General features: G+C 36.5%; 1 protein-coding gene across 2 annotated transcripts in view; it reads right to left on the bottom strand.

Annotated features, from left to right (window-relative positions):
- Positions 1–18,907: 18,907 nt before the first annotated feature.
- The window catches only part of LOC100378602 (uncharacterized), a 29,813-nt gene continuing 20,968 nt past the window's right edge, over positions 18,908–27,752 (bottom strand). The window contains exons 22-32 of one of the 2 annotated variants that reach the window (XM_085502083.1): positions 27,426–27,746; positions 25,824–25,991; positions 25,484–25,609; positions 25,027–25,239; positions 24,695–24,856; positions 23,711–24,052; positions 23,157–23,365; positions 22,555–22,663; positions 22,201–22,373; positions 21,116–21,152; positions 18,908–20,931 (exon numbers count right to left, since the gene is read on the bottom strand). In XM_085502083.1, coding sequence (XP_085358209.1) covers positions 21,146–21,152; positions 22,201–22,373; positions 22,555–22,663; positions 23,157–23,365; positions 23,711–24,052; positions 24,695–24,856; positions 25,027–25,239; positions 25,484–25,609; positions 25,824–25,991; positions 27,426–27,746 — 1,830 coding nt within the window. In that variant the 3' untranslated portion in view covers positions 18,908–20,931; positions 21,116–21,145. The remainder of the gene's footprint in view (positions 20,932–21,115; positions 21,153–22,200; positions 22,374–22,554; positions 22,664–23,156; positions 23,366–23,710; positions 24,053–24,694; positions 24,857–25,026; positions 25,240–25,483; positions 25,610–25,823; positions 25,992–27,425; positions 27,747–27,752) is intronic. The other variant, XM_085502082.1, reaches the window with a different exon arrangement.

Genomic DNA, 27,752 nt, shown 5'->3' with positions numbered 1-27,752 from the left:
TATTGCACTCTGCGACAGGATCGCAGTGTCACTCTGCGAAGAGCACGATTTCCATTGGTTGGTTGGTCGAAAAGCTCAAATCTCAATGGTCGATCGATGTAAGGGTACACAGCATGCCTTATAGAAATGTTATTTCGCCGACTGCTCGCGAACTACGGCAAACAAGTATTTACCGACGACATGCCGCATGGTTTGGTGATCAGCAAGTATTTAACATTGATAAATTAACATACTAGTATATAACATCCCCCGGAGGGGATGAAAGGGGTTACAAAACACATGCACGTTGGTGTTGGCTGCCTTGTGACGGTGTAACACCAGGGAGCTGAGTTATTTATAGGTCAAAATTTTGACCATTCTCACGTCTTTCTCACGTACGTGAGTTGGGCCGGAAATTGGCCATTGTCACGTAATTACTTTTTCGTGCAGGAGTTTGACAGTTTCCGGTCAGTTCTCACGTGCGTGAGAATGGCTATTTTTTAGTGTGTTCTCACGTGAAAAAGAAACATTGCGTCCCAATCTCACGTGCGTGAGAATGATTGTTTTTTAGTGTGTTCTCACGTGAAAAAGGAAAATGCGTGAGAACCCTTATAGGGTTTTGCGTCTCAATCTCACGTGCGTGAGAATGGTTGTTTTTTAGTGCGTTCTCACGTGAAAAAAGAAAATGTGTTAGAGCCCGAACTCACGCACGTGAGATCGGGATCTGACGCATTTTCGATTTTCACGTGAGAGCGCGCTAAAAAACAATCATTCTCACGCACGTGAGATCGAGATCTGACGCATTTTCGATTTTCACGTGAGAGCGCACTAAAAAACAATCATTCTCACGCACGTGAGATCGGGATCTAACGCATTTTCGATTTTCACGTGAGAACGCACTAAAAAACAATTATTCTCACGCACGTGAGATCGGACTCTAACGCAATGTTTCTCTTTCACGTGAGAACGCACTAAAAAACAATTATTCTCACGCACGTGAGATCGGACTCTAACGCAATGTTTCTCTTTCACGTGAGAACGCACTGAAAAACAATCATTCTCACGCACGTGAGATCGGGATCTGACGCATTTTCGATTTTCACGTGAGAACGCACTAAAAAACAATCATTCTCACGCATGTGAGATTGGGACGTAAAACCCTATAAGAGATCTCACGCATTTTTCTTTTTCACGTGAGAACGCACTAAAAAACAATTATTCTCACGCACGTGAGATCGGGATCTAACGCATTTCCGATTTTCACGTGATAACGCACTAAAAACAATCATTCTCATGCACGTGAGATCGTGATCTAACGCATTTTCGATTTTCACGTGAGAACGCACTAAAAAACAATCATTCTCACGCACGTGAGATCGGGACGCAAAACCCTATAAGGGATCTCACGCATTTTTCTTTTTCACGTGAGAACGCACTAAAAAACAATCAATCTCACGCACGTGAGATCTTACGCAATGTTTCTTTTTCACGTGAGAACGCACTAAAAAAACAATCATTCTCACGCATTTTCCTTTTTCACAACACCTATAAAGGATTTAACGCATTTTCTCTTTACGTGAGAACGCACTTAAAAACAACCATTCTCACAAACAAACAATTTATTAACTCATAACAACCTACTGAAGGAGGTTAAAGGTTACAACAACAACAAAAATTACAGATAAAAATTAATCAAATTACAATGGCTAATAGTTTAAAGACAACCAGAAACAGACTAAATTGAAGTTAGTAACGGAAATATACAATAAAGTAAAATGAAACACCAACAAAAAACTATAAACAGAATATAAAAACAAAAACCCAATGAATAGGTTTAAAAAAAAAGTTAATGACTAAGTAGGTGCTGCTGTCTAATAGCAAAGCTGTATTTCAGATATTGTGCAAGAGGAATTGCTAAGTTATTATTTGACATTATTTTTATGAATTTATTTTCAGGTGTGAGATTAGTAAAGTCAGGAATAATCTTTTCAGCTTCATTGTATAAAATGACCCTCTTTTTACTATATACTGGGCATATTATAAGGAAGTGATGTTCATCTTCAATATCATTTTTATTACACAATTTGCAGATTCTGTCGCTATTTTTGCTTCTGTTGTGTCTTCCTTTTTCAATTTCTAAACTGTGATTGCTCAGTCTGAATTTAGTTAGGGTACTTTTCAGTTCTTTATTTTTTAGCTTAATTAAGTAGTTTTCCAAAATGAAGTTTGTTTTAAATTTTTTGTAAGTTCTCAGTTTGTTTTTTGTATTAGTGTTTTGTCTGTTATCATCATTAATTGAGTTAATCCAATGTTTTATAAATACATTTTTTATTTTATCATATATCCGTGACATTTGTGACGATTTTAGCTCATTATTGTCAATATCTGATAGTGTTGTATTTGTAGATTTCAGTACTGAGTTAAGTTCATTGTACCACTTACTTTTTATAGTCTTGTTAAGTAGGAGGGCTTCCTTAATAATGGGGTTTTGAATTTTGTTTAGGTGGTTTGTATATTTTATTAACTGTTTTTTAATGAATAAATCGATAGGATATCTACCCAACTCACTATAAATTCCCAATTTCGGAGTGTTTTTTGAAACGCCTAGGATGAAGCGACAAAAGCTGAGGTGTACATCTTCTATAGTAGAGTTGAATGAACTTTCTTCAGCCCATACTTCACATCCATATATAAGAATTGGTCTTATTAGTTTATCAAACAATGATAACAATAATGAGGGACTGAGGCTTTCATTATGACCTAATTTGGCTTTCATGAAGAGAATAATGCTTTCATTCCTTTGTATTTCAGATGTTTCATAGCAGCTTTAAATTTTCCATTAGGGCTGAGAACAATACCTAAATAATTATAATTTCTCACGATGTTAATCTCATTCCCTTCAAAAAAGAATAAATCACTGTCATAGAGTTTATTATTTTTATTAAAAACCATAATTTTTGTTTTTTCTGTGTTCACAGCGAGTTTCCATTTCTGTGTGTATTTTGAGACATTATCAAGGGCATTCTGGAGGCCACTTTTGGATTTAGAAAGAATAACTATATCATCTGCATACATTAGACAGCTGATTGGTGTGTTATTTAAATTTGGTGGATCACATGATTCATGGTCCAGGGTATTAGTTATGTCATTAATAAGTAAAAGAGTGAAGGGCTCAGATTACACCCTTGCTTAACACCCAGTGTTGAATTAAATTGATTGGTTAGTCCATCTTTCATTTTTATTTTATATTACAGTACATACTTTTTATAATTTGATACATTTTACCTGTCACCCCACTGTTTAATAGTTTCCAGAATAGACCATCATGCCAAACACTATCAAAAGCCTTTTTCAGGTCTACAAAACAGGCATAAATTTTTGTTGTTTGCTTTAGCTTCTTTTTTTCATTCACTGTATTTTCATGCTGATTGTTGTTGGTGTGTTTTTCAATAATAGTTTTCAATATAAATAGGTTGTCAGTTGTACGACGACCTTTTCTGAAACCAAACTGTTGGTGGGACAAAATGTTATTTTTCTCAATAAAAGTGGTTAGCCTTGTATTAAGGATACTTGTAAATAGTTTGCCAAGGCAACTGGAGATTGCTATTCCCCTGTAGTTTGAGGGATTTAATTTAGATCCTGCTTTATGTATGGGTATTATTAAACTTGTACTCCATGCATGTGGGAAGATATTTGCATTGTAAATACAGTTAAATATTTTTTAATAGGTTTGATGAGGTAATGTTCACCGCATTTTAGCATCTCATTACAGATTTGGTCTTCTGCAGTTGATTTGTTGTTTTTCAATAATCTGATGTCTTGTTTAATTTCATTTCCCTGTATTGGTCCATTCAAATCAGTTTTACTATCATCAAGTCCCTTAATTTCCCTATTTCTAAGATCTGATATAATATCGTCTTGTTCTTCTGTATTTTTACCAGGTTTAGAATTTAATAGATCTTTGAAGTGTGTCAACCATTTATCTGGTGCTATGCAATCAGTCTCTGACTTTCGTGTATTCGCGTCATCGTTGAGTTCACATATTTTTTTCCAGAATGATGAATTGTTACCCTGAAGACTCTCAATTTCATTAAGCTGGTGTACTTTAAATTGTTTTTTTTTGTATTTGAGGATTTTTTTAAATTGTTTATGTGTTTTGAAGAATTTACCTCTAACAATAGGGTCATTAGGAAATCTCTGAATTAATTTAGTATGAATTTTAAGTTCATTACGTAATAAATGGCAATCGTTATCAAACCATCTTTGGTTGTTTGTTTTTTATTTATTTTATTTTTTATTATTCTTTTGAAGTGGATTTTTTTAAGGCTTTTTTCTGCCAATTGACATAGAAGTGAAGAGAAATCAGATACCATTTTGTCAGAGTTCTCATGGTTTGCCGACATAAATGTTTTGATTTCATTACGTTTTGCTACCTCTAAAGCAGATAAAAATTTATTTTTTGAGTCACTGTCCCAAATATATTTAGTTGGTAAGGAATCCAATCTATTACTATGATTTCTTTGAGAATTATTTGGGAGGTCTGGATTTAAGCATAAAGATAGGATAATGAGACAGTGATCCGAAATGTGGGTTAATCTATCAACTTTGAAATATTGTACATAATTATAAATTGATTTAGAAATGACCCCAAAATCAATTGTACTACTTCCATTGGGTGAATAATAAGTGTATTTACCTGCCGAGTCCCCAACTGTCCTGCCATTTACAATTACAAGATTACATTCAATACACATTTGGGAGAGTTTTCTACCAAATTTGTTAACACAGGATTTTGAGACACTATCCATATTATTACGTGGTTCAAAATTATCATTCACATAATCCAAAGGAAGCGGAATGTGTTGGTTTATGTCTTCATTAATAATGTCAGTTAATTCTCCTATTCTAGAATTAAAGTCCCCTAACAAAATGACATTTCCTTTAGTGGAAAAGTGGAGTATGTCTTTTTCTAGGAGATGAAAAATATCCGTATCTGTTTTTTTATGAATAATAGGATTCTCTGGTGGTATGTACACACATCCGATATAAATATCCTTCTGTATTTTAAACAAATCTCTATCAATTTTACACCAGAGAAAGTGGTTTGAACAGTTACTGACTTTGTGTATGTAGTTGTTATATTGTGCTTTGTATAAGACAGCAACACCCCCTCTAGAAACTCTCTGCTTACTAATATCTAAATTTCTATCTTGTCTAATAATTTCAAAACTATTTAAGCTACTAGGCAAAGTAAAAGAACTATTACTATTTAACCAAGTCTCCTGTAAACAAATAAAATCAAGAGATAAAATGAGACTGGTAAATTCTGTGTTAGAAATTTTGTTAATTAACCCATTAACGTTCCAACTGCCTAATTTAAATTTAGATGTTAATGGGTGCATACTAAAATTATAAAAGAAAATCAAAACACAAGAATCGTCTCACTTTGAAATGAAGGTAACTTGGGAAAGATACTAGATATTATTATCATATTCAAAATTCAGGGTACTTACGACAAGTGATCAAATAATTAATTCAATTTCAGGACAGCTTAGAAAGAGTTCATAAAGTCAATGAATTTTTCGAATTTCGAGAACATGTCTGAGGAGTTCATTGTACTGGATTGCGAGCGGGGTCTTGTGTATGTTCTGGATACTGTTCCGTCTGGCGTTGGTGGCGCTCTTGATAGTTGTTCCGGTTGCGGTAGTTATCACGGCCTTCATTGCTGTATTGGCGTCGAAAAGTGGGCGGCTTTCTGGAAGAACGATTGTTGTAATAAACTGGTCTGCTACTGTTTGTAAATGATGTACTGTCTTGCACTTTATTCTTCATGGTTTGCTTGATGTTACGTACAAGACTAGCGGTTCCTATCTTGTTGATGTGAATGCCATCTTTGGAATACATGTTGCGCGATCTTGATAAATCGTCATGATTAATCAAAATAATAACATTATCATCGCGTTTATCAACATATTCTCTCATCAGCTCATTGAACCTATTTATGTTTGTATTCATTTCCTGGTCATTGTTGTGACGTGATAATACTTCAGAGAAAATCACTAGTACATTCGGCATGTTTTTACTAATAGTGTCTATTATTTCAATTGCTAATAGTTGACACTCGTTAGGTGACAGTCCTTCACTCAAATCATTTGTTCCTAAGTGTAACACAACGGTGTCAGTAGAAATAGATGTAATATCTCTAATGACTTCAGATGTATGCTTGAGTGTGTAGGTCTCTATATGATCTACTGAAGTACGTGGAAACATGCGAGTAACTGAGATGTTGCGCGTTAGAGAATCGCCAAATAACAGCTTCGTTGCAGTAGTAGTGACCTCCTCTGGCCAATGTAAACTGTTGGAGGATGACGTACTAGGGCTATTTGTCGGCTTTTCGGTTGTTGAGGTAACTGGTTTGCTGATTTTAGTATTATCGAGGGACTTCACGTGATCATCAACGCAATCTTCGGCAAATGTAATGGGAAATGAGGTTGATGTAGGAATATCAGTTGGCCTGTACGTAGATTGTGATTGTTTGTCAAGATCTGTATTGCTATTAGCATCTTGGTTCAGAAGCGCAATACAGGAATCACATTTCCTATTCATATCTTGCAATTTATTGTTCACTTCTTGTAATCTTGCCTTACTCTCAGACTCGGATTTTTCTATTAATGATTGGAAGTGTTCTTTCGTGTTTATTAGTCTGTTTTCATATTCGGCTTTTAATTTGCTTTCAGTGTCGGTTATTTTTTGCTTCATTGACTCTTCCATTTCTGACATCATAATTTCGTATGTACTCTTCCACTTTGTCTCTACTTCTTCAAGCTTCAGTTTTGTTGAGTGTTCTATATTTTTATATAATTATTGACTTGTAAGTCAACAGCGGTCTGGACAGCTAGGTTTTTGTTGTCAACTAATTGAAGTATTGAACTTATTGACTTCTTCAGCTGGTCTACTTCCCCTTTCACTTGCTTATTGTCTTCTTTTGTATTGTCTACAATGTCCTGTATTTCATGTATTTTAGTATTAATTACTTGTTTATCTTCGTTATTCGAATCCACAATCTCTGTATACTTGTCTTCTAATAATGTGATTCTTCCATTAAATTGGTTTGTAGTCTTCTGTATGCGCTTAAAATGGTCTGTTATGATTGATGACGACGAATTATTTTGTTTGGATGGCGTTGATTTTAACAGGGAGCTGTAATGAGACAGCTCCCTGATTTTAATCTCTCTTTTAAAGATTGTTCGAATATGTCCTTTGTTTTGCCTTCAATACTCGGAGAGCTCGTTGGACTCATTACTTGAGTCCCTTTACAGTCATCAATGTTTTTTTCGCTACCAGATTTGTTGTCACTGTTATTTTCAGTGACTGATTTGTCGCCTGCTGCATCAAGTTCACTGGCAACACGACAGATGAAGAAAAAATGATAGCTATGATGAACAACAATGAAAATAAAACAATTATAAAACTAGCTAAATACATTTACGAATGTTTCAAAATTAGAGAAAATAACATGAAAAAGCCTTCATTCTCATCCAAATAAACAACAATATTAATATCAAGGCATATCTGCAAGGTTTTTTTTTTTTCTGTTATCATTTATTTTTGATATTTTATCTTATTGTCTTTCTTGTTTGTTTTTTCATCCACACTTTATTGTAATTTAACTCAAGATCCTATAAAGAATACGATATCAATAAAGTTTATTATTATTATTATTATTACATGTATGGTTGTTACATGTTACAATGGAGGCATCATTTACTGAAGTGTCGGTGCACACATCAGCGGAAATAAGAAATTTCTTAGCTTCTTCTTCACCGTGAAACCCTTTAAATAAATGGCTAGGATATTTATCAACCATCTTGTGGCATTCATCCCAGGTTGTCACGATACCTGTGGATCGGCCTTTTGCGACTGCATAACAGTTCTTACCAGATTTCTTTGTCTTAGATTTCCTTTGTGTGGAGCTGACCTGCATTTTGATTTCGTCATTCTCGTACAGGAACATCGGATCACGTACCTCCTTGCGTATTCTTTTTTCTTCGGCCATTCTATCCGCAGCGAATTCAATATGTTTTTATAGTTGTTTCTAGCACCGTCCCTCAAACGGTGTTGAGGGACGGTGTTTCTAGATATACAGAGATGTGGATTTCCCAAGTTATCAACAAAAAAACAAAACTTATTACAGAGCACGAAGTGTATTTTACGGATATATAAAATCGTTTCATAGGCCTGTTTACTAAATAATGATAAATGAAACTTAGAAAACTTGTAAGAACAAACTGGGCCCAAATTGCGCAAATTGTAATAAGTTTACGCTACTAGAATCTGGTTCGGATGGAGTTCTACGCGTGATTTTATTGCGCTCAAGGACGTTCTATTTTCGAACTAGTTGAAACCGGAAATAACGCACCTACTTTCGAACTTCAGGCAAAGTTACAATCGTTTTCACTAAACATTGGACAATCAGATTGTGGTAAATGTTGATACATCAGAGCAAGTACCTAATGAAATTGCCACTGATTTTATCACTACTAATCAAAACATTATAACTGTAGCCTAAACATTTTTGATACAATGTATACCTGTCTGAGTCCAAGGCGCCATTCTCTCTTTTATTGTTTGCGCAAGACATTTCGTTTTTTTAGCATGAACAGTGTGAATTCTGACCAGCATTGCTGATTTACAATGATCTTTGGACAATGGCTGAATATCTTTTCAAGCTACATTTTACTTATTACACGGAGGACAGAATCGTTCCCATCTATGTTAAAGAAGACGAGTTTATGTGCATGTCATATCAACATTTTGTTGAATATCCATGCGAACAGATTGCTTTTTTAAGGCGAATGCAGGCTATTCGTCTGCAAATCATCAAGGAAATACAAGTGAATATATATTGTTTTAATACTGGTACAAGTTGACTTCCATTTCAGTTCGTATTGACCAGTTTTTGGCGGAAAGCAAATCACACTTTCTCTATCAAAAATTTGACATGCCCTGGGCGTGATGTGACCAATGGCGTCTGCTATAGCAAACTCAGTAAATATATAAGAAAATTCCTGGTTTCCCCCCAAATACGATTTTATAGACCGAACACATTGTTCACAGATTATACTGGGGACTGTATGGTGGTTGAAAAATTAGGTGCACTCCTTGCTGTTGTAATAAATGTACCAAATTAGGTTCGACAATCCTGGCGGAATGAAAACCACAATTATCCTTGATTACACAATATCCCGGTGCCAAACAACGATTTCCAACATGGTCTTCTACATTGACTGCTTCAAAGAAAAGTTCATCATTTCTATAGCATTGGAAGGTCCAACAATGATATCAGATTGTTCGACACCAAATATACTTGTAAGCAGGTTTATTGTGTAATTAATATTAGACGCAAACCGCTGTATTTCTGTCGCCGGTGTACCAATTTCTGCATGCCCGTAACGCCGGTTTCCAGTAGACTAAGAATATATACGAATGACAGACGCCTCGTCAAACCAGTGCAGCTGTTCTGGTCTAAAATCAGAAATGTTATCGATAAAATCAAGCATTCGTTGTTCGTTAATGTCAGTCGTTGACTTTGCAGCAATTACAAGGTCGTAGGAAGCAAAAAATACAAGTATTTGGTCTGGCCATCCATCGAGGGCCGTAGGTCCGAGGCGTATGTTGACGTGGGCCTAAGGACCACGTCTGCTAGGGGGATCCGTGGTGGCACACATTATCTTGGCGTAACTTTGACCGAATTTCACGCCGATAAATACTAGGCTGTCGCCGTTTATAAAATTCAATATGCTGTAAAATATTGCCAGTCAAGCATGTTCTGTTACCACGTTTTCGTCCGTGCTTCCCAGCTGAAACATCACTGCTAGTAATAAGTTTAGTGCATATATTATTCGCAGTACTTTTTGACACCCTAGTTTGTTGTGCAAATTGACAATTTTCTGTCGTACACTAAATTGTGTGTCGAATTATGAGACTGCATTTTTTCACCAAATTACATGTACTCCCGACTTTCCCGCGTTATATGCTCTGGGTGTCTGGACACACTACTGGGACACACACAAACGTAACATTTTATGTAAATGAGTTGAGTACAGACAGTTATACATTGTATCAAACATGTTTAGGCTACAGTTATGATGTTTTGAATAGTAGTGATAAAATCACTGGCAATTTCATTAGGTACTTGCTCTGATGTATCAACATTTACCACAATCTGATTGTCCAATGTTTAGTGAAAACGATTGTAATTGTTAACTGGTTTTAAATCAGGGGGGAAGCTTGAGGGTGACTCCTCAACCCAAAGGTCTCATTTGCATATTTATATTTACCTGTTTCTTACTTAGGTCTCATTTTCCTTTTTTTATAAACTACCATGTATAGGGCTAGTTAACTTAAAGGTCACTTTTGCATATTTGAGGGGGTGACCAATCATTCGGCGACTGCCTATGGATTAACGGAGGTGGCGCTTCGCGCCGTTATTTAAGCATGGGTTTTAACACTCTTAATTCAGTGTTCCTGCATTGCCTGCCTTTGCTGCCAATTTACCTCACCTGCTGCTGCTGCCGGTTTTAAGGCCATCGTAAGGCCTTTCTGGAATTCTGTTTGAAATTCAACTACAACCCAGTACCAGTTGATCCTGTGGTGCTTTGTCGGTATGTTTCCCATTTGGCGCGCCGTCTCAAGGTGAATTCTATTCGCCAATATTTGAGCATCATTCGCATCCTGCACTCTGAGTGCGGATTTCCTAACCCACTTTCTGATAACTTCACCCTTTCAACACTGCTCAAAGGTGTGGCAAGGGTAAAAGGCACTAAAATCCAACGTAAATTGCCAATTACCCCAGCCCTGCTCTTGGGCATTCGCTCCCAGCTTGATCTCTCAGACAAGCAGGACAAGGTTTTTTGGGCAGTTTGTCTAGTTATGTTTTTCGGGCTGCTGCGGAAGTCCAATGTCCTACCACCATCGTTGCAGGGTTTTTCTTCTGACAAGCACCTGTCCCGTTGGGATTTTCTTGCATTCCCATGGGGGCTAGGCATTGCGGTTAGGTGGTCAAAGACTATCCAGACCAGACAACGAGAGTTGCTCTTGCCACTCCCCATCCTGCATGATCACCCACTATGTCCAGTGTCTGCTGTGATTTCTGCATTCCTGGGTACCCCCTCCCCACAGGAGGGCCCTGCCTTTGTCATCTCACCCTCCCGCCCACTTCTTTACCCAGCATTTTCTAAGCGCCTTGTGTCACTTTTACAACCGTTGGTTTGTAATGCAGCTGATTATTCATCTCATAGCTTTCGTAGAGGAGGGGCATCTTGGGCACTGCATTGTGGCATCCCTACGGAAATGATTAAGCTTTTAGGAGATTGGCAGAGTGACTCATTTATGAAATATCTGCACCCCTCTCTCCCACTTCGCTTAAAGACCATGGCCCAGTTTGCCTCTCAACTACCACCTACCTAACTACGCATACCGATGTCTTGGGTCCTTTGGGATATAGTCTTTAGTTCTGGTTTGACTTATCATTTACCTGCTTTTAGATTTAGGATGAACACTTAGTTTGTAGAAATAAACTACCCCCTACTGGACCCAAGACACTGTTGTGTACGAGTATTTTGTTTTGTTTGTGAGGGTGTTTTGCTCTGCTCTGGCGTTGCGCCCTCTGGCGGTGAACCATGATTTAAGGCAAAGTTAATTGTTAACTGGTTTTAAATCAGGGGGGAAGCTTGAGGGTGACTCCTCAACCCAAAGGTCTCATTTGCATATTTATATTTACCTGTTTCTTACTTAGGTCTCATTTGCCTTTTTTTATAAACTACCATGTATAGGGCTAGTTAACTTAAAGGTCACTTTTGCTTATTTGAGGGGGGTGACCAATCATTCGGCGACTGCCTATGGATTAACGAAGGTGGCGCTTCGCGCCGTTATTTAAGCATGGGTTTTAACACTCTTAATTCAGTGTTCCTGCATTGCCTGCCTTTGCTGCCAATTTACCTCACCTGCTGCTGCTGTCGGTTTTCCCACCCTTAACGCACCTACTTTCGAACTTCAAACACGTCATATGAGTTATGACACAGGTTTGTGCTGGGACAGCGCTTCCGGTGACGACACAACGGTGAGAACGGTTTTTTAGTAACCGTGCTCAGACGAAGTCTTGACTGATAATAATGTTGACAATGGACGTTAGATAAATATGCATTGTTTGCGACAGGAAGCTTGTCACCCGTTCTATCAGAATCGTCGACAACAGAGTATAACCGGTAGTATACATATACATGGTATAAACATTATGCAAATATTAACGAAACGGTAGTAGTGTTAGCGTTTGGGCACTTGTCTTTCCGAAATTTCGAAAAGCTTGGATGATGAATCAAGGTACAAATTAACCGTTTTATCAATTATTGAAAAATCAAGATAAAAAAAAATTCCCCTTCCCGCTACATTAAGATCAATATGGACTACCGAAATTTGGCGTTCATTTAAAAAAAATAAACCATAATTTTCAGTAATACTGACTTCGAAAATTATGATGCAAAAATAATTCCATTCATACCACAAACCAACGCAGTTTTTGTTTACTTTTCATTACTGTTACAACGTATTTCATTTCTGGTTAAAATACCAGCTAATCGATCGTAGACCACAAGTTTGGAGTCCGCGTTTACGATCTAAACGAAGGCAGACGATTGCAAATAACTGCTGTCATGGCAAAACGTTGCACGTCGTGAATGATTTTTTTTCACTGCATGCAAATTATTTTCCCTGATGCACTTAACAAAGTCAAAGCTGACGTACAACATTCGTTGCAGAACGCGTGAAAAGTACTTCGCGTTCCACTCGCTTTGAAGCTAATGAGCATAGTCGTCAGGACGAAGCCTTACAACTCAAAGATGGCGATAACGTTACACCGTAAATATGCAGTCAAAACCAACGTGCACGTTACACTATTTAATTTTTCTAGCCAGCGGTGTAATGTGTCTAATCACCGTAAACCATGCGTCATTTGTTTGGTCCCACAATTTGTCTTCCTTGTGCTTGCCGATCACCGAACAGTGCGGCATGTCGCCGGTACATAGTGTTTACACACTTTTTTTTTACCGTACCATTTTTACCATTTAAAACTTAATTTCGACCCACCAACCAATAGGAATCGTGCTCCTCGCATAGTGACACTGCGATCCTGTCGCAGAGTGCAATAATCGACATTCGGCGAGTCGCACAATCGCGTCGCAGAGTTAGTTTTTAGACCCCAATACATACATGTCATTTACCGGGGTCATTTACCACTGTGAAATAGCGAAATAAATACAACGACCAAATAAAACAATTTGCTTGCCATTAAATATGTGAAAATTCACCAAAACAACATATCGATTATGTTAAGCTGTTGATAAACTGTTTTGAACTCGTCTGGCCTTCATTTACCACATATTCCATTATTCTAGATTCGTCGTAACGATGTTACAAGTTGGGACCATCATTCCATGATCAGTATTGTGACAACCGATTAGCAAATAATATATAGACTCCGTGCATTTTGACAAACTGAAATTACTAGTAATTTATTATTATTATTTATTTATTTTAAGCGCATCACCAGGAAAAAAGGACGAGCTGCCACACAGGACACAAGGCATACTCGTGCAAGCCTGTACCCTTAATTCGTACACGAAAGAGAATTTTGAGTACAATGATTTAAATAACTGGGATTGGAAGGTCGCCTCCCGGAGTTGCCGCTGATACGATACTAAACAGCACCCTTCAATATATTGCTATCGCATTTGTTGTATAACCCATCTTCTTTTACTGTTGGCTTAGCATGCCTGGCTTTCTCTATCCATGGAGGTAAAAATTCTTATAAACAAATATGGCGACGATCGATAACGCGTACGAGTTTGACTACGATGCTGAAACTGCTATGTCCTTCATTTCAGAAGACGTAAACGAAATCGAAGAGCATATTACAGACGAAAAATTGTTTTCCATATGCTGTGAACAAAATGATTGCTCGAAAACAAAAAATGCAGCGAATTTCTTGTTGACGCACTGCCGTAGGAAGTAGGACATACAAGGGATATAAACTTCAAAAAGCGTCATTCATGTGTTACATGTTTCTATGCCAGTTTATCCAGCAATAAACCTCAAAATTCAGTCTCTTGTACAACGCGGTGCGGTCCATGCCATGCACCATTGCAAAGATCATTAAACGAGCTTTATTGTGGACTAAAAACAGTACTAGCAAGGTTTCGAAACATTACAATATTGCTGATTCAAAAATACAACGGAAAATGTGCTGAAAACGAAAAATTACATAAACTTAACAAGAAATTCTCTGATTTTCATAATTCCAACTTTCCCGTTCTCACAAACACGATTCGTCTACGTATAAAAGATCTGCGCATGCTTTATGTCCTTTGACATTTACTGCGACACCGTAAAACAAGACCTTGGAATGTGTACTTTGCGCAGCAACGCTTGAGAGTAAATGACGCGTCGGCGACGATCCTGGGGTGAAAGGACGAGAAGACAAAGGGAATTATGGGATTAAACATGTCTAAAACAAAAGAAGTTTAGGAGGATTATTTTGGCTGTGACTCCTTCTCTTTTTACCTTCATGCTCTATCATTAGATCATGGTCACCGATTATAAATTTACAAATGCGTGTTCTACAGACGGTCTTTAATTAGTGCGATGTTGTCGACTGATCAATTTGCACTAAATAAAGCACTTGCTGAGCCTGAATCTGTTTTATTTACATTTCTGACGCGAGTATATCTTGCTCATATGTGTGGCGTTTCGATCCAAATTTTGGAAGAATTTAGCAGGAATTTGTTAAAAAGTTATTTCGCTTTTGCTTGGTACTTATCTGCATGACAGCGAGATATTGAAAGTTACTTCCGTGTTTACTGAAAGCATTCAGTTTCATAAGCGATAGTCAAGTTTCTTTTCTGTGTATGTTTATTGGATTTATATTGCATGAATATTGCGATAGGTTGTATGATTTTCATTGTGCATTGTCGAGAGAGAACGTGTCCAAAACGGCGAATAATGAAATTGTCATGCTAGCCAGCGTCGTCGGTGAACTAACGTCTAGTGAATTTGAAATTTGTTTCGGGACTAAGTTTTAAATTGACGATGGAGGTAAAAAACCTCTATGAATTGACAAAGTGTTCAGGGGTTTACGGGCGGTAATATTTTAGTTCATTTTAATTATCTTGTCAACGAATAATACGCCATAAGAACTTTTTACCCGACGACATTAATTCATAATCGCTGAACAGCTTCAAGAAGCTAACCAGGCAATAACTAAACCTTCATAAACTACTAGCCTGAGTATCTGATTGGGGTGGCTTTGACCGCCAGTCATCTTGTACTGTCATGAATTTGTTTTTGCGTATCTGTTGATCGACTTAATTAGCTGATTATTAGCGAATTGGTGTGTTATGTCTGTCATCGTTTAGGCCTATTTGAAGTTTTGGACGGAACTTGGCTCAGTGATTTGGAACTAACTACGAGATAACCGCCGCTATTCTGACAGTTGGTTTCCATAGTTATTAATGTAGTGAACGATTAATCAAAAGATATGACGTATTCGGTACTTAGTGTGATTGGCTTTATGATTGAAGGTTACGCCCTAGAGTCTTTTTACTGCTTTGTAATTGGTTAGAGTTTTGAAAATGAATAAAGTTGTTTTAGTTGGTCTTGGCAAGTACTCCACGATAGAGGCAGTCCTGGAGAGCCTTGGGGCGAGTGTAGACACAGTCTAAGAGAGTCTTGGGTCAGCCTTGCCATAGTCTTGGGGATTTTTTCCCCAGGGCGCTGTGTCTTATAGAGTGCTCGATTGACCGACTAAGACGAGAGCTGAAACGTATTTCGTTGTGTGCGTCTTATTTGACTGTAAATTATAAGTGACTTTCCCGATCCCGCACCTCAAGGGGACGCGGTAGAGAAACGAGACGAGATTTCCCTCCGACACGTGTGGAGAACCCAGAGATAAAAGAATTACCCCCGTGATAGTACATTGAAACATGGAGTTATAATTAAAGCTCCATGATTGAAGTGAACTTGCCGTGTTATGTGTAGTTATTAGAATGATTGAGATTTCATCCCGAGAATAATCCCAACGATGACAACAAATGACTGACGATCACAATTTAACTGACAATTGTGTCAGAAGCTATCTGGCATTTTTCTCGCCAAAATAACATGTACTAACACATGAACTATGTTGACAATATACGAGACACTATAATGAAGAACTACTCAGTGACCCTGAATGCCGAAATGTCATTTGCAGCTGAAAATAACATGCACGATGAACTGAAAGGTAACCTGATTCAACACCTTAGTACAAAGACACAGTAACGCAAGATATACTGCGTAAACAGAAAGCTGTCGCTTGGAGTGACATTCAGAAGATAGCCAGAAATGTGAAAACACTGTTTCAAATATAAATGAAAGTTAAACTCTGCAATGTTCGCGTAAATATATGCAATCAGTTTAATAAAAATAATATCTAGGAAATGTTCAGCACCAATATAGCACATTTGATCAAAATTCGCTCAGAATGTTTTGAGATTTTTCTTACACAGGCCATGGAGCTAGAGCATCATGCACAGGCTGAAATGCGACAATTATCATGCAAATTAGCTATTTAAAACACCGTCTCAAAACTAATTTCTGCGTATTACCCCCCCCCCCCCCAAGGCAACCATTTACTAAATTTGATGAAAACCTACAAAGTTTGAGATTTGGCTTACCACTCTTCATTCTTGTGTGCAGGCAGAGCTAAAAATGTTCTCCCTTACTACCTTAATCGATGAGGGCGCTATTTTAAACGGACGCGATATTTGTCTATTGGCATTGCAGCATTGAGTATCTCCGGCAAGGAGTGGAAACATTGTCATTCTACAAATGTAAATCTGCAGTTTTTGCAAATATTACAAAATGAGTTTGTGCCCAAATCGCGATTTAGTAATCATTCAGATTTCATATCAGCCATTTTTAAGCCTGTATACTTTTTCCTTGTGTACTATTCAACAGATTTCAATGAAACTTGATACATGGATACACTGGAATAGTGTGCAGACCAGACAAGTTTTTGGTTGGAATCCGAGCATATTATCGAATTGCACATTAACCAAATTTAAACCTTTTCACCCACACCATGTACTACTGTAAAGGGGGTAATTATTCACTGGGTTTTAATTTAGCTTATTTCGCCGACTGGAAAATGCGCTAAATTAAAACCTAGTGAATATGTAAAATTTAGCATAGAACACATTATCTAAATGACGAAACCATAAATTTAAAAACCCCTGAATATGCCTGAAATGGTAAATCAGTGAAATTTAAACCCAGCGAAAATTAGTCATTAGTTAGACCCTTACGAATAAGCCGCTTGCTTGCGGTTATATTTTTATTGAATGATGCATTTGCTCTAATAGAAGCTATTGTGCTTCCTTCAACATCATTTATTAAAATCAAAGAAAGCTTAGAAAGAACTCCCATGTGCTGAAAGTATTGGAGACACATTAAATATAATTTGAAATTACTTAGCTGAAAACTAATTATGCAAATCAGAAAATTAACATGAACAGATTTGATTGTAAAACTAATGAGGTCTGCGCAATGTAACAAAAACTATGTACCAAGTTTAATTGAAATGTGATTAGGACCAAAAAATTATGAATTATTATGCTAATTGGGGAAATAATATGAACAGTTTTACCCCAAACTAATTAGGTTTGTACATTGTCCTAGAGCATCTTTGTACTAAGTTTCATTAAAATGGAAATTAGTACTTTAGATATCAGTGTGAAAGCTTAAAATTGGTTAATTATGCAAATTGGGTAATTAATATGTACAGATTTTAACCCACAATTATCCAGGTCTGTCTATTGTCCTACAGCATCCATGTATAAACATTCATTGATATGTGATGATTACGGTAGTACCTGAGATATCAGTGTGAAAGTTGGAAATTGGTTAATTATGCAAATTAGGTGATTAATATGCACAAATATTTACCAAAAACTAATTGGTCTCTGCATAATTTTAGATTCATGCGATGATTAGTACTTGAGATACCCGTGGAAAAGCTGAAAATATAACTAATTATGCAAATTAGGTGATTAATATGCACAAATATTTCAAACTCAATCTCTGCATAGTCCTCGAGTATGTAAGTACCAAGTTTCATTGAAATGTAATGCTCACTACTTATATCAAAAGCTGAAAATTAATTAATTATGCTAATTAGGTAATTACATGTACTGATATTACCATAAAAACTAGCAGGTCTGTGCAGTGTCATACGACATCTATGTACCAAGTTTCATTGAAATGTGATGATTAGTACTTGAGATATCAGTGGAAAAACCGAAAATTGACTAATCATTATGCAAATTAGTATCCACGGATTATTACCAAAAACTAATCAAAACCTAGCATTAGTTCAGAGCATCTATGTACCAAGTTTCATCAAAATCCAATGAGTGGTTCTTTAGATATCAGTGGAACAGTCATAGAACAGCTAAAAATTAGCTAATTATCATGCAAATTAGGTAATTAACGAGCATGGATTTTTACCAAAACCTAATCAAATCTGCGCATTGGCCCAGAGCATCTATGCACCAAGTTTCATCAAAAACCGATGTATGGTTCTTGAGATAGCAGTGGAACAGTCGGACACACATACACACACACTAACTGCAAAGACTCCCATTTTGTGCTTCGCACATGGGAGTCAACTCTACAATTGTACCTTCACTTTACTATGTAATGCATTATTTTCATTAAGAGTATGTATATTACACCAAGGCGATTTTTCAGATGTCTATTACCAATTGAAATCATAGACTGGAAGAGGTCTACAATTGAGATTTAACATCTGGGATGGATGATACTAAAAGACACACAATTACTTGTTAAATGGAAATGATTTAATTCTGTGTGAGAAAGCGACAGACAAGACTGCATACAATAGACAACATTTTGCGCCTCAACGTCATTAATGAGTTGTACTTTAACAATACATCTAACAAAGCGCAAAAAAACAATAGTTATTATTTTCTAATTAAACATCTTTCACATTAACGGAAACTTATTTGCTGGAAAAATGAACAGCGAGAAACAATTCCCGATGCACAGACCTGATTTTGATTATTCGTAAACTAGGACAGAAACATGTCTGTATGAACCACTTCTAAATACACACAAAACACACTGGGTTTTAATAGTTATATTATGTATCATAATTTGTTCAGATATCATGGCATGAAGCCAAAGAATGCCCGGCAACAAACTTAGATGCCCTTTGAACTAAGACTGTAAAAATCAGCCTCTCCCCAGCCCACTGAATAGAACATTTTCAACAAGGGTCATTCATTTTAGTTAATTGATACACAATATAGATGAGGGGGAACATCAAACTGTTAAGAATATGAAAACGTGTGTGATGATTTATATGAGCTTGCTACTAGCAAAATGTGATACAGGGATTGATTTCAAAATGTCTCCACTCTACAATCAGCTGCCTCGACCAGTTCACAAGGTTTAAAAAGGGGGATTAAAACGGCAATTTCAATTTTAAAAGTGGATCACCAGATTAATGATACCCTCCTCATAATAGAATAGTCCAGAACTCCCATAACTAAAACATGATGCAGGAATTGAGATTACTAAACTGTGTCAATAACTAGCAAGTACTGAGTATTAAAGTTTTGACTTCAAAAAAATGCAGTAAACTTAACAATGGGAGCACCGTGAATAAAAACAATTGTGTGAACAAATCAGCAATAAGGCAGACAAAGCACATTAATGAAAACCAACTTTGTAATAAAGAAAATAACGAGTTTGTATCAACCGTGGCATGGCAGAATTGATTTTTTTTTCATAGATTTTATTTTTTAAAAACTCTGCCAAGAGTAATGCTGAAATGTGCCCAATCTAAACATATCTCCAAAAATATATAAAATACTGATACAAGATTAGCAGTTTGAATTTTTTAAAACGCTGTTTATGTAAGGAAAAAATAGGGAAACATTTCTAAACTATGTAATGATAATATAAAATGATTATGTATTCATTCACAAATGTGTACAGTTAATGCATGCACTGGAAATCATTTCAGATTACTCTAACCTGCCCATATCAATTATAGTACCCCTAATTTTAATACTAATTTAGGGTTTTCTACTTATGCATGCGAAATACATAGATGACCCCCCATCCCTTTTGGACAGAGGGATTTTTTTTTTTAATAGATGTAAATGCAATTTTTTTTATTCTTCGCGTACCTTTGAAATGTAGTAACACGAGTTCAGTATTTATTCCAGGTGAAAAACAAGAGATAAACCATACAACCACACACTGATCAGATCATGCTTCAGATAACCTAAATGAAAAAAGTTTGCATTTATACAAATTATGTATGAAATGTTGACATTGATGTTAATCTGTGACTGTGCTGGGTGGCTACATTTCTTCTCACCCCACCCCACCCCACCCAATAATCCAGAGGGTACACAGTTTAACTACAGAACAAGATCTTCCACATGCATGTCATATCAACTTCCTGGCTAAGCGCTATTTCATTTTAATGCATTCAAAAATCACTAAGATACGGTAAATACACAACTCTTCCAACTTTCATAATCTTCTAGAGTTCATACAATTGCTTATTTATTTTTTTCTAGTAATAATAATTATACCATAATCTATTCCTTTCTATTCACATCATTGTATTAATTGATATTTCTTTCTTTGTTATAAAGTTGTATTCATAAAAGCAATAAATTTGTCTTCAAACATTTTCAACATTATTTGGTTTAATCGTCTTCCCCATCCGCCATGGAAGCATCAGGGCTGTCAGTTCCACTGGTATCTCTTTTTTCAGTACGGCGCGAGTAACTTCGACTACTACGTGATGATATATCACCTCTCCTGTAAAACAAAATAAAAATTGCAATTATTAACGCGATTTCAGGTGTAAGACAAAATGAAGCAGGGTTTTTAACAAATATCTTGAAATGTGATGGTTTTACTGTGGAATGATGAGAAGTATGGACCATTCCCAGAATTACAAACCCATTATACTGCATGAACAGGAAGTATTAGTTTCCCTTACATTTCAAACTTTCAAATTATTCGGTGGACATCAATGTCTGAAAGGAACAAACAAGATGAAAATAAGGGATGCCATTAACTCGTTTGAATCATAACCATAATGGTCCCGTTATCCTATCACCAGACTATTTACTTACTTACCTGCATGCAAACCCAAACAAAACAAACAAGACAAATAACAAAACAGAGATGTGTTCGTAAGACTGACTATCTGCCCTACCATAGGACTGATACTGAGTGATGGTAGTATGGTGGATATAGTTTCATAAGCTGCAATAGGCACACCAAAATGCTGACAGTGAATAGTGAGAAGAGCATGGAAGGCAATGATGCTGTGTGACTATGATGAAAAACACAGTGCCATGGTGTTAGTGGTGTTACGACAAGATAGAGCAAGGGATTCAGTCCCAACTGATCCACATTGGAACAAATGTTATTCAGAGCAAATCCCCAATCTGTTGCATTATAATGTGGCAGCAAAGCACCCATTGGTTTCATGAGGTTTGCTCAATGATGACTGTGATGAATAACAGGTGATATACATCAACATTGTTAATATTATTATTATTGTGCAATGACATCATTTTGTTAACTCTATGGTGCTTATGATAAAATATCCAATCTAACAGTAGTCAGTTGTTGGAACTACAAACAGTGAGCGTGTTTAATAATGTGATTATAATCCCTTGAAGTGAAACAATCATTCTAATTTAACACTAATGTGATTATATTACACAGATTTCATAGAAGCCTGCTCTCTGATGATATTCTAACAATATGATGCTGAATTCCAAGACACCGGTAAATAAATCTGCGGTTGGCGCGCTAGTCTTGGCGAGAGTCTTGCTCATGAAACAAGTATAGGTGCAACTATACATCAACAGAAACCATGCATTTGTTACAGAGTAATTGTTTATATTGGATTAGTACATTAATACCAAATAAAACACTAACACTATGTTGATGAACTGAAGGGATTGAGTGTGCATGTGATGTGATGTGATGTCATGTATGTGTGTATGTATGTATGTACGTGTAGAGGACGCAAGAGAACACCCAAGAGTAATGCGAAGGATTCATAAGAACCTCAGTTTATTCTTGAGTTGATTAATTTCTCGCGTCAGTGATTCGTTGGCTTCAATCTGATCATCTAAATCACGTTGTAGTTTGCGCTTGCTGGCATTGGCTCTGGTGAATTCTTCTTCTGCTTCATCAAGTTGCCGTTTCAGTCCTTTAACTCGAGAGTTCACTTTATCAACCTAAAAAAATAGAAAAGACATATGAAATAATAGTTGCAACTTGTGAAAAAGATTATAAACAGTCTGATAAAGTTCAAGACCTTGTGAATACCATACAGCACATTTCAAATGCACATTATAATCAACTGTGCAAGGTACTCCACCAACACAGTAAATGTTCAAATGGGGACAGCAACTGTACCTGTTCTTTGTATTGGTCTCCCTGTCTTCGCTCATCTTCTGCCTGCATGACAAGTTCTTTTAATTTTTTTTCCATTCTACGATTACTCTTGTGAGCAGCATGACGATCTCTGTAAAGATATTAAAATTATAGACGATAATAAGTCATGTCATGGAAGTACAGAGTTCAAAAGTGAACATTGAAAATGGGTGAGCCAATTGAATCAGAACATTAAACAAATGCATGTGTGTGACATGATGTACAATGTAGTGGCAATCAGGCAATTCATTTCAGAGATATGACATGAGAAGATCTAAAAATCATTATGGTTCCATTATGGTTCCATTATGTTCAATATTTATATCAAGAACAACAACAGTATGTGTATGACAGAGATCTGAGTAGGAAAGGGCAGAAATGCTTGTGTATTTGGATGTGATTGGCCCAGGTATGTCTAAGATACAGGTGGGGCACAGTGGAGGATAGAAATAATGTGACAAGTACAATGTAGTTTGGGAGAAGAGGGCAGAAATATGTTTGTTAGTTTGAAGGAACAGAATTTACTCAGAAATACGCATGATGACATCACAAATGTATTCATCCAATCACCATTCATGACTTACTTTGTCTCCTGTTCAAGCTGTTCTTCCAAGTTAGCAATTTTGATCTCTAATTGGTTAATAGTGGCCTTGCTTCGTGTCTTGGCAACAACCTCCAATTCCTGAAGTTTCGCTTTCAATTCTTTATTTTGCCTTTCAAGCAACATACGAGAATTCTCTAAACGTTGAGTGGAAGATCTCTCAGCAGCTAATTCTGTGGTCAGCTGTTCAACCTTTCAAATTGCATATTAATAAGATTAGTACAATTTCTCAGACATATTGTAAAAGCCACTAGAAATAAAAATCAATGTACTTAGAACTGGACATCCTATCGCTAAACCTGAGAATTGAACACTTGCACATTATCTACTTTTTATTTTTAGCACTATGGTTGAAAAATTATCAAAACAAAAATTTTAATTTTTCCAGGAAGTTGCTTCAATGGACAATGCACCAAGTGAGGTTACTTTGGATCCCATCTTTCTTTGCTTGTCTCCCAGTATCTCTACTAAATGAGCTTACCTGGGATACCATCTTTCTTTCCTTGTCTACCGATATATCTACTAAAATGAGCATACCTGGGATCCCATCTTTCTTTCCTTGTCTACCAATATCTCTACATTACTCTGTTCTTCATCTAGATCTTCTTCAAGCGTTTGTATTCTCTGTTCCAATCGTCTCTTTTCGTCTGCAAGTGCCGATCTACCAGCTGTATTACTACTAATCTCATCAGCTAATTCATCACGTTCGTTCTCTGCTTGCTTTCTTAATCTTTCAGCAGATGCCAAATCTTCATGTAACTGCATAAGTTCTGCTTCTAAGTGTTTTGCTTTCTTTTCATTGTCCTTAGCAACGTGGGATAGATGATCACGACTCTGTCTGGCTTCTTCCAAGTCATGCACACAATCCTTCATTTGTGCCTAAATCAGTGTTTATGGTAATTAGCTAATAGAATATTAATGTGCAACATAATAAATGGGCAACCGTATCACAAAGATAGTGACTATATGGTCAAAGTTTAGTTAGGTCAATTAATTAATCTTGTGACATTTAGCTCAAACAACGTCTTGCAAAAAATAACAATTTGGGGTCACATGCACACACTTATATTATCATCTTCAAAGATTGAAAGTAAGGCAAAAATAATGATATGGTTTGAATGAGATCTTTCAAGTTTGAATGAAATATGTCCAAGCATGACAAAGATTTGGTTCCGGAATGACAGAAATGCTATAGATTTTGATGAATTTTTAGCACAAATGGCTGCCATTTGGTAATCTTAAATTGGATCATAAAACAAACTGCCTGTGCATATGTATGATATGATGTGAAGTTTGAATGAAATCAGCCCAGGCGTATCTGAGATACAGGTGCAGATGGACAAACTGACAGACACAGAGGTGAAATTGCTAGTCCAAAAAGGAACTAATAATCAGGGTCTCGCACTACTGTGCATTAAATTGAAAAGACATGTTCAATATTTATTTTAAACCCAAATTAGTACCTATGGAGTTCAATTCCATTACTGAATTTTAAAGAAATTCCACAGATCAATAACATACCTGTAATTTCTTTAGCTGTTTAATACTGTCATCTCTGACTTTGTTGGACATATCTAATTGACTTTGCATATCATGGTAATCTGCTTCTAACTTCTTTTTGGCGTTCATTGCACTGGCACGAGTTTTGCGTTCATCATCAACTTCCGCTTCAAGTTCACGAAGCTTCAAAAAAAATTAAAATTAGTTGGTGAGTCTGCTCTATCAAAATGACAATAATAAACCAGCATTCTAAACTAGTGAAACAAAACTGATTTTAAATGAAAATAGATTTGCCAATATCAAAGTTGATCAAAACAAAATACAAACTTATATTATATAAATTATCAAAACACCTGTCTGGTGAGAGCTTTCCTCTTTTCTTCATTCTGCTCTTCTTTATTCTGCAGTTCTCTTTCATAGCTCGTCTTTGCAGCTTGCATATTGACTTCAAGTCTCAGTTTGGCATCCTCAGTTGCTTGTAATTCATCTTCCAACTCCTCCAACTGTGTTCTCATCTCAGCCACTTGTGTATCTAGTGTTCGCTTTGCTTTTTCCAACTCATGAACCTTAAAAATAAAACAATTAAAGACTTAAAAACTAGACATGCAATACATTCCAACATTAAAATGGGCAGGGATTATTTGTTCTTACAAAAAAATGCACATTCGAAGTGTTCAATTAATTAAACACAATAAGCAGTGAGTGTGTTTAAGACATTAATTATTGTGTTTAGTTATTAAACATGCAAGTCAGTGTACAGTGACATTTCTAATACATCATGCCAGCAAATTTGTTCAAAATAAAACTTACATTTTTGCCAACATCATCCTTAGATGACATAAGGTCCTCCAATTCTGCTTTCTGAGCTTTATACATTCGTTCAACTTCCATCATAGAGTCTTGCGATTCCTCCAACTCTCTGGATAATGATAACACCTGGAAAACAATCACACGGTGAAAATCTCAGCATAAAGTCAGGTGACATCAAGACTATAATACAACAGCAGGAAAGGTAAAGCACAAAAACTAGTGCGACATCCCCCACCCCAAATTCTCTAATAACCATACAAACTACAAAAACTAATGACTGAAACTGGTTTCCGCCCCATCTCAATAATAAACCAATCAAGATACTGCTCTACATACACACCTTTGTTTCTCTGTCACGTAGTTCTCTTTCCAGAGATTCTTTTTCTTCAAATAGCCTAGCTTTTTGTGCTTTTTCTTCTGACAATGTTTGGTCAAACTTTCTCTGTCTTTTTTCCATTGCAGAATGCTTGGCTCTCTCACTGTCCAAGTTTACAATCAAGTCATCAACCTGATAATGAAAACAAGAATTTTACATCACATAGAGTAAATAGTATCTTTAAAATATGAATCCTGAGATATAAAGATTGACAATCGGGTAACATAAAACAAGTCATTGTCAATGACACGTCCCCGTTCCGTTCATATTTGAGTGACATATACATTCAAAGCAGATCATGACCGCAATGCACCTGCATATGTACAACACATTGTGCTAAATCTGAACAAAATCCATCCATGCATGACTGAGATCCGGTTCTGGAATTGTGAAAATACGTGATTTTGATGCATTTTCGGCCTTAAAATGGCCATCATTCCGCTATTGTTAAGCAGATCATGAAACAAATGCACATATCTATTTGTGACATGATGTACCATGTGTGTGTGAAGTTTGAACTTGATCAATCCAGACATGTCTTGGATACGGATCCAGAACTGAATTCTTTAACAAAATGGCCGCCAGTCGGCCATTTCGAACTTGATCCGAAAAAAAAAAAAAGACGTGCATCAAGGTCCTATTATGTTTAATGTATGTACCAAATTTGAACAAAATCCGTCCATGCATAACTGAGATCTGGGTCCGGAATGGTGAAAATGTGCGATTTTGATGCATTTTCGGCCTTAAAATGGCCGCTATTCGGCTATCGTTAATCGGATCATGAAAATAATGCATGTGCATATGTCCCATATAATGTGTGATGTATGAGTGAAGTTTTAACTTAATCGGTCCATGCATGTTCGAGATACAGGTGATCACGGGCGGACGGACGGACGGATGGACACAGGGCAAAACATAAGTCCCCGTTTTCGGACTGCGTCCGAACGGGGACTAACAAACTGTAACATGTGCCAGGGGTTTTTATCCCCCAGACATCCGACCTGACCTTCAATGACAAAGTTCCCTAACCCAATGAGTATCTGTTTTTTTTGTTTTTTTTGTTTTTTTTTATACAAATCTAGCTTAATTTAAGGTAGAAAATGATGGCTGTATTTTTAGTGGATGGTGACCATTTTGTCAACATTACACTACTTATCATAGGTGTGAATGATAACAAGGTACTTTTTGTTGTCTTGAATTATTTCAATATCTGGGTTTCAAAAAGTAAAAAAATGCAAATTTGTTGACAAATATTAGGACAAGTCTTTCAAAATATGTCACTGTAACACAAAAGAATGCTATTTTATAGTGCTAAGGAACAATAGTTCTATAATTTTGCTTAATAAACCAATGCACATTGTCATGCCAATTATGACCAACATTTTCGAAAATTATAAGTAGGATTCATATTCTGCAATTACTTTGTCTTGTGCTAGTTCAAATCTCAATATTTGATGCAGTACACATTAGTAAGAGGGATAAGTACCTTGTAGATTGCAAAATGTGGCTGCAAAACTTTAAAACATTGACACTTAAAAAATTTGAAGCAAGTGTAAAACTTCTCACCTCCCCTTGTAGTCTCTTTTTCGTCTTTTCCAGTTTATCAGAATGTGATTGTACTTCTTCCAACCTAGTGACTACTGCTTCCATCTCCTTTGACATTTTCTTTTTATTATCTTCTAATGCCTCGATTACATTGTTATCCTCTTCTTGTCTTTTTTTCAACTCGATTACCTGTGCTGTGAGCGTAGCTGCTTGTCGTTCCACAGCCTTCTTGGCTTCCTCTTCTTCCTCCAGCTGGTCTTGTAAGTTTTCTCGTTCAGCTTCGACTGAGTGTAACTTGCTACTCAAAGACAACTTTTGACGTGTTTCATCATTCAAAGAATCCTATAA

This window comes from Saccoglossus kowalevskii, chromosome 8, assembly GCF_978046115.1.
Source record: "Saccoglossus kowalevskii chromosome 8, keSacKowa6.1, whole genome shotgun sequence".
Classification (NCBI taxonomy): domain Eukaryota; kingdom Metazoa; phylum Hemichordata; class Enteropneusta; family Harrimaniidae; genus Saccoglossus; species Saccoglossus kowalevskii.
The sequence above is the reverse complement of the archived record's forward strand: the minus strand, read 5'-3'. Positions and strand labels throughout refer to the sequence as shown.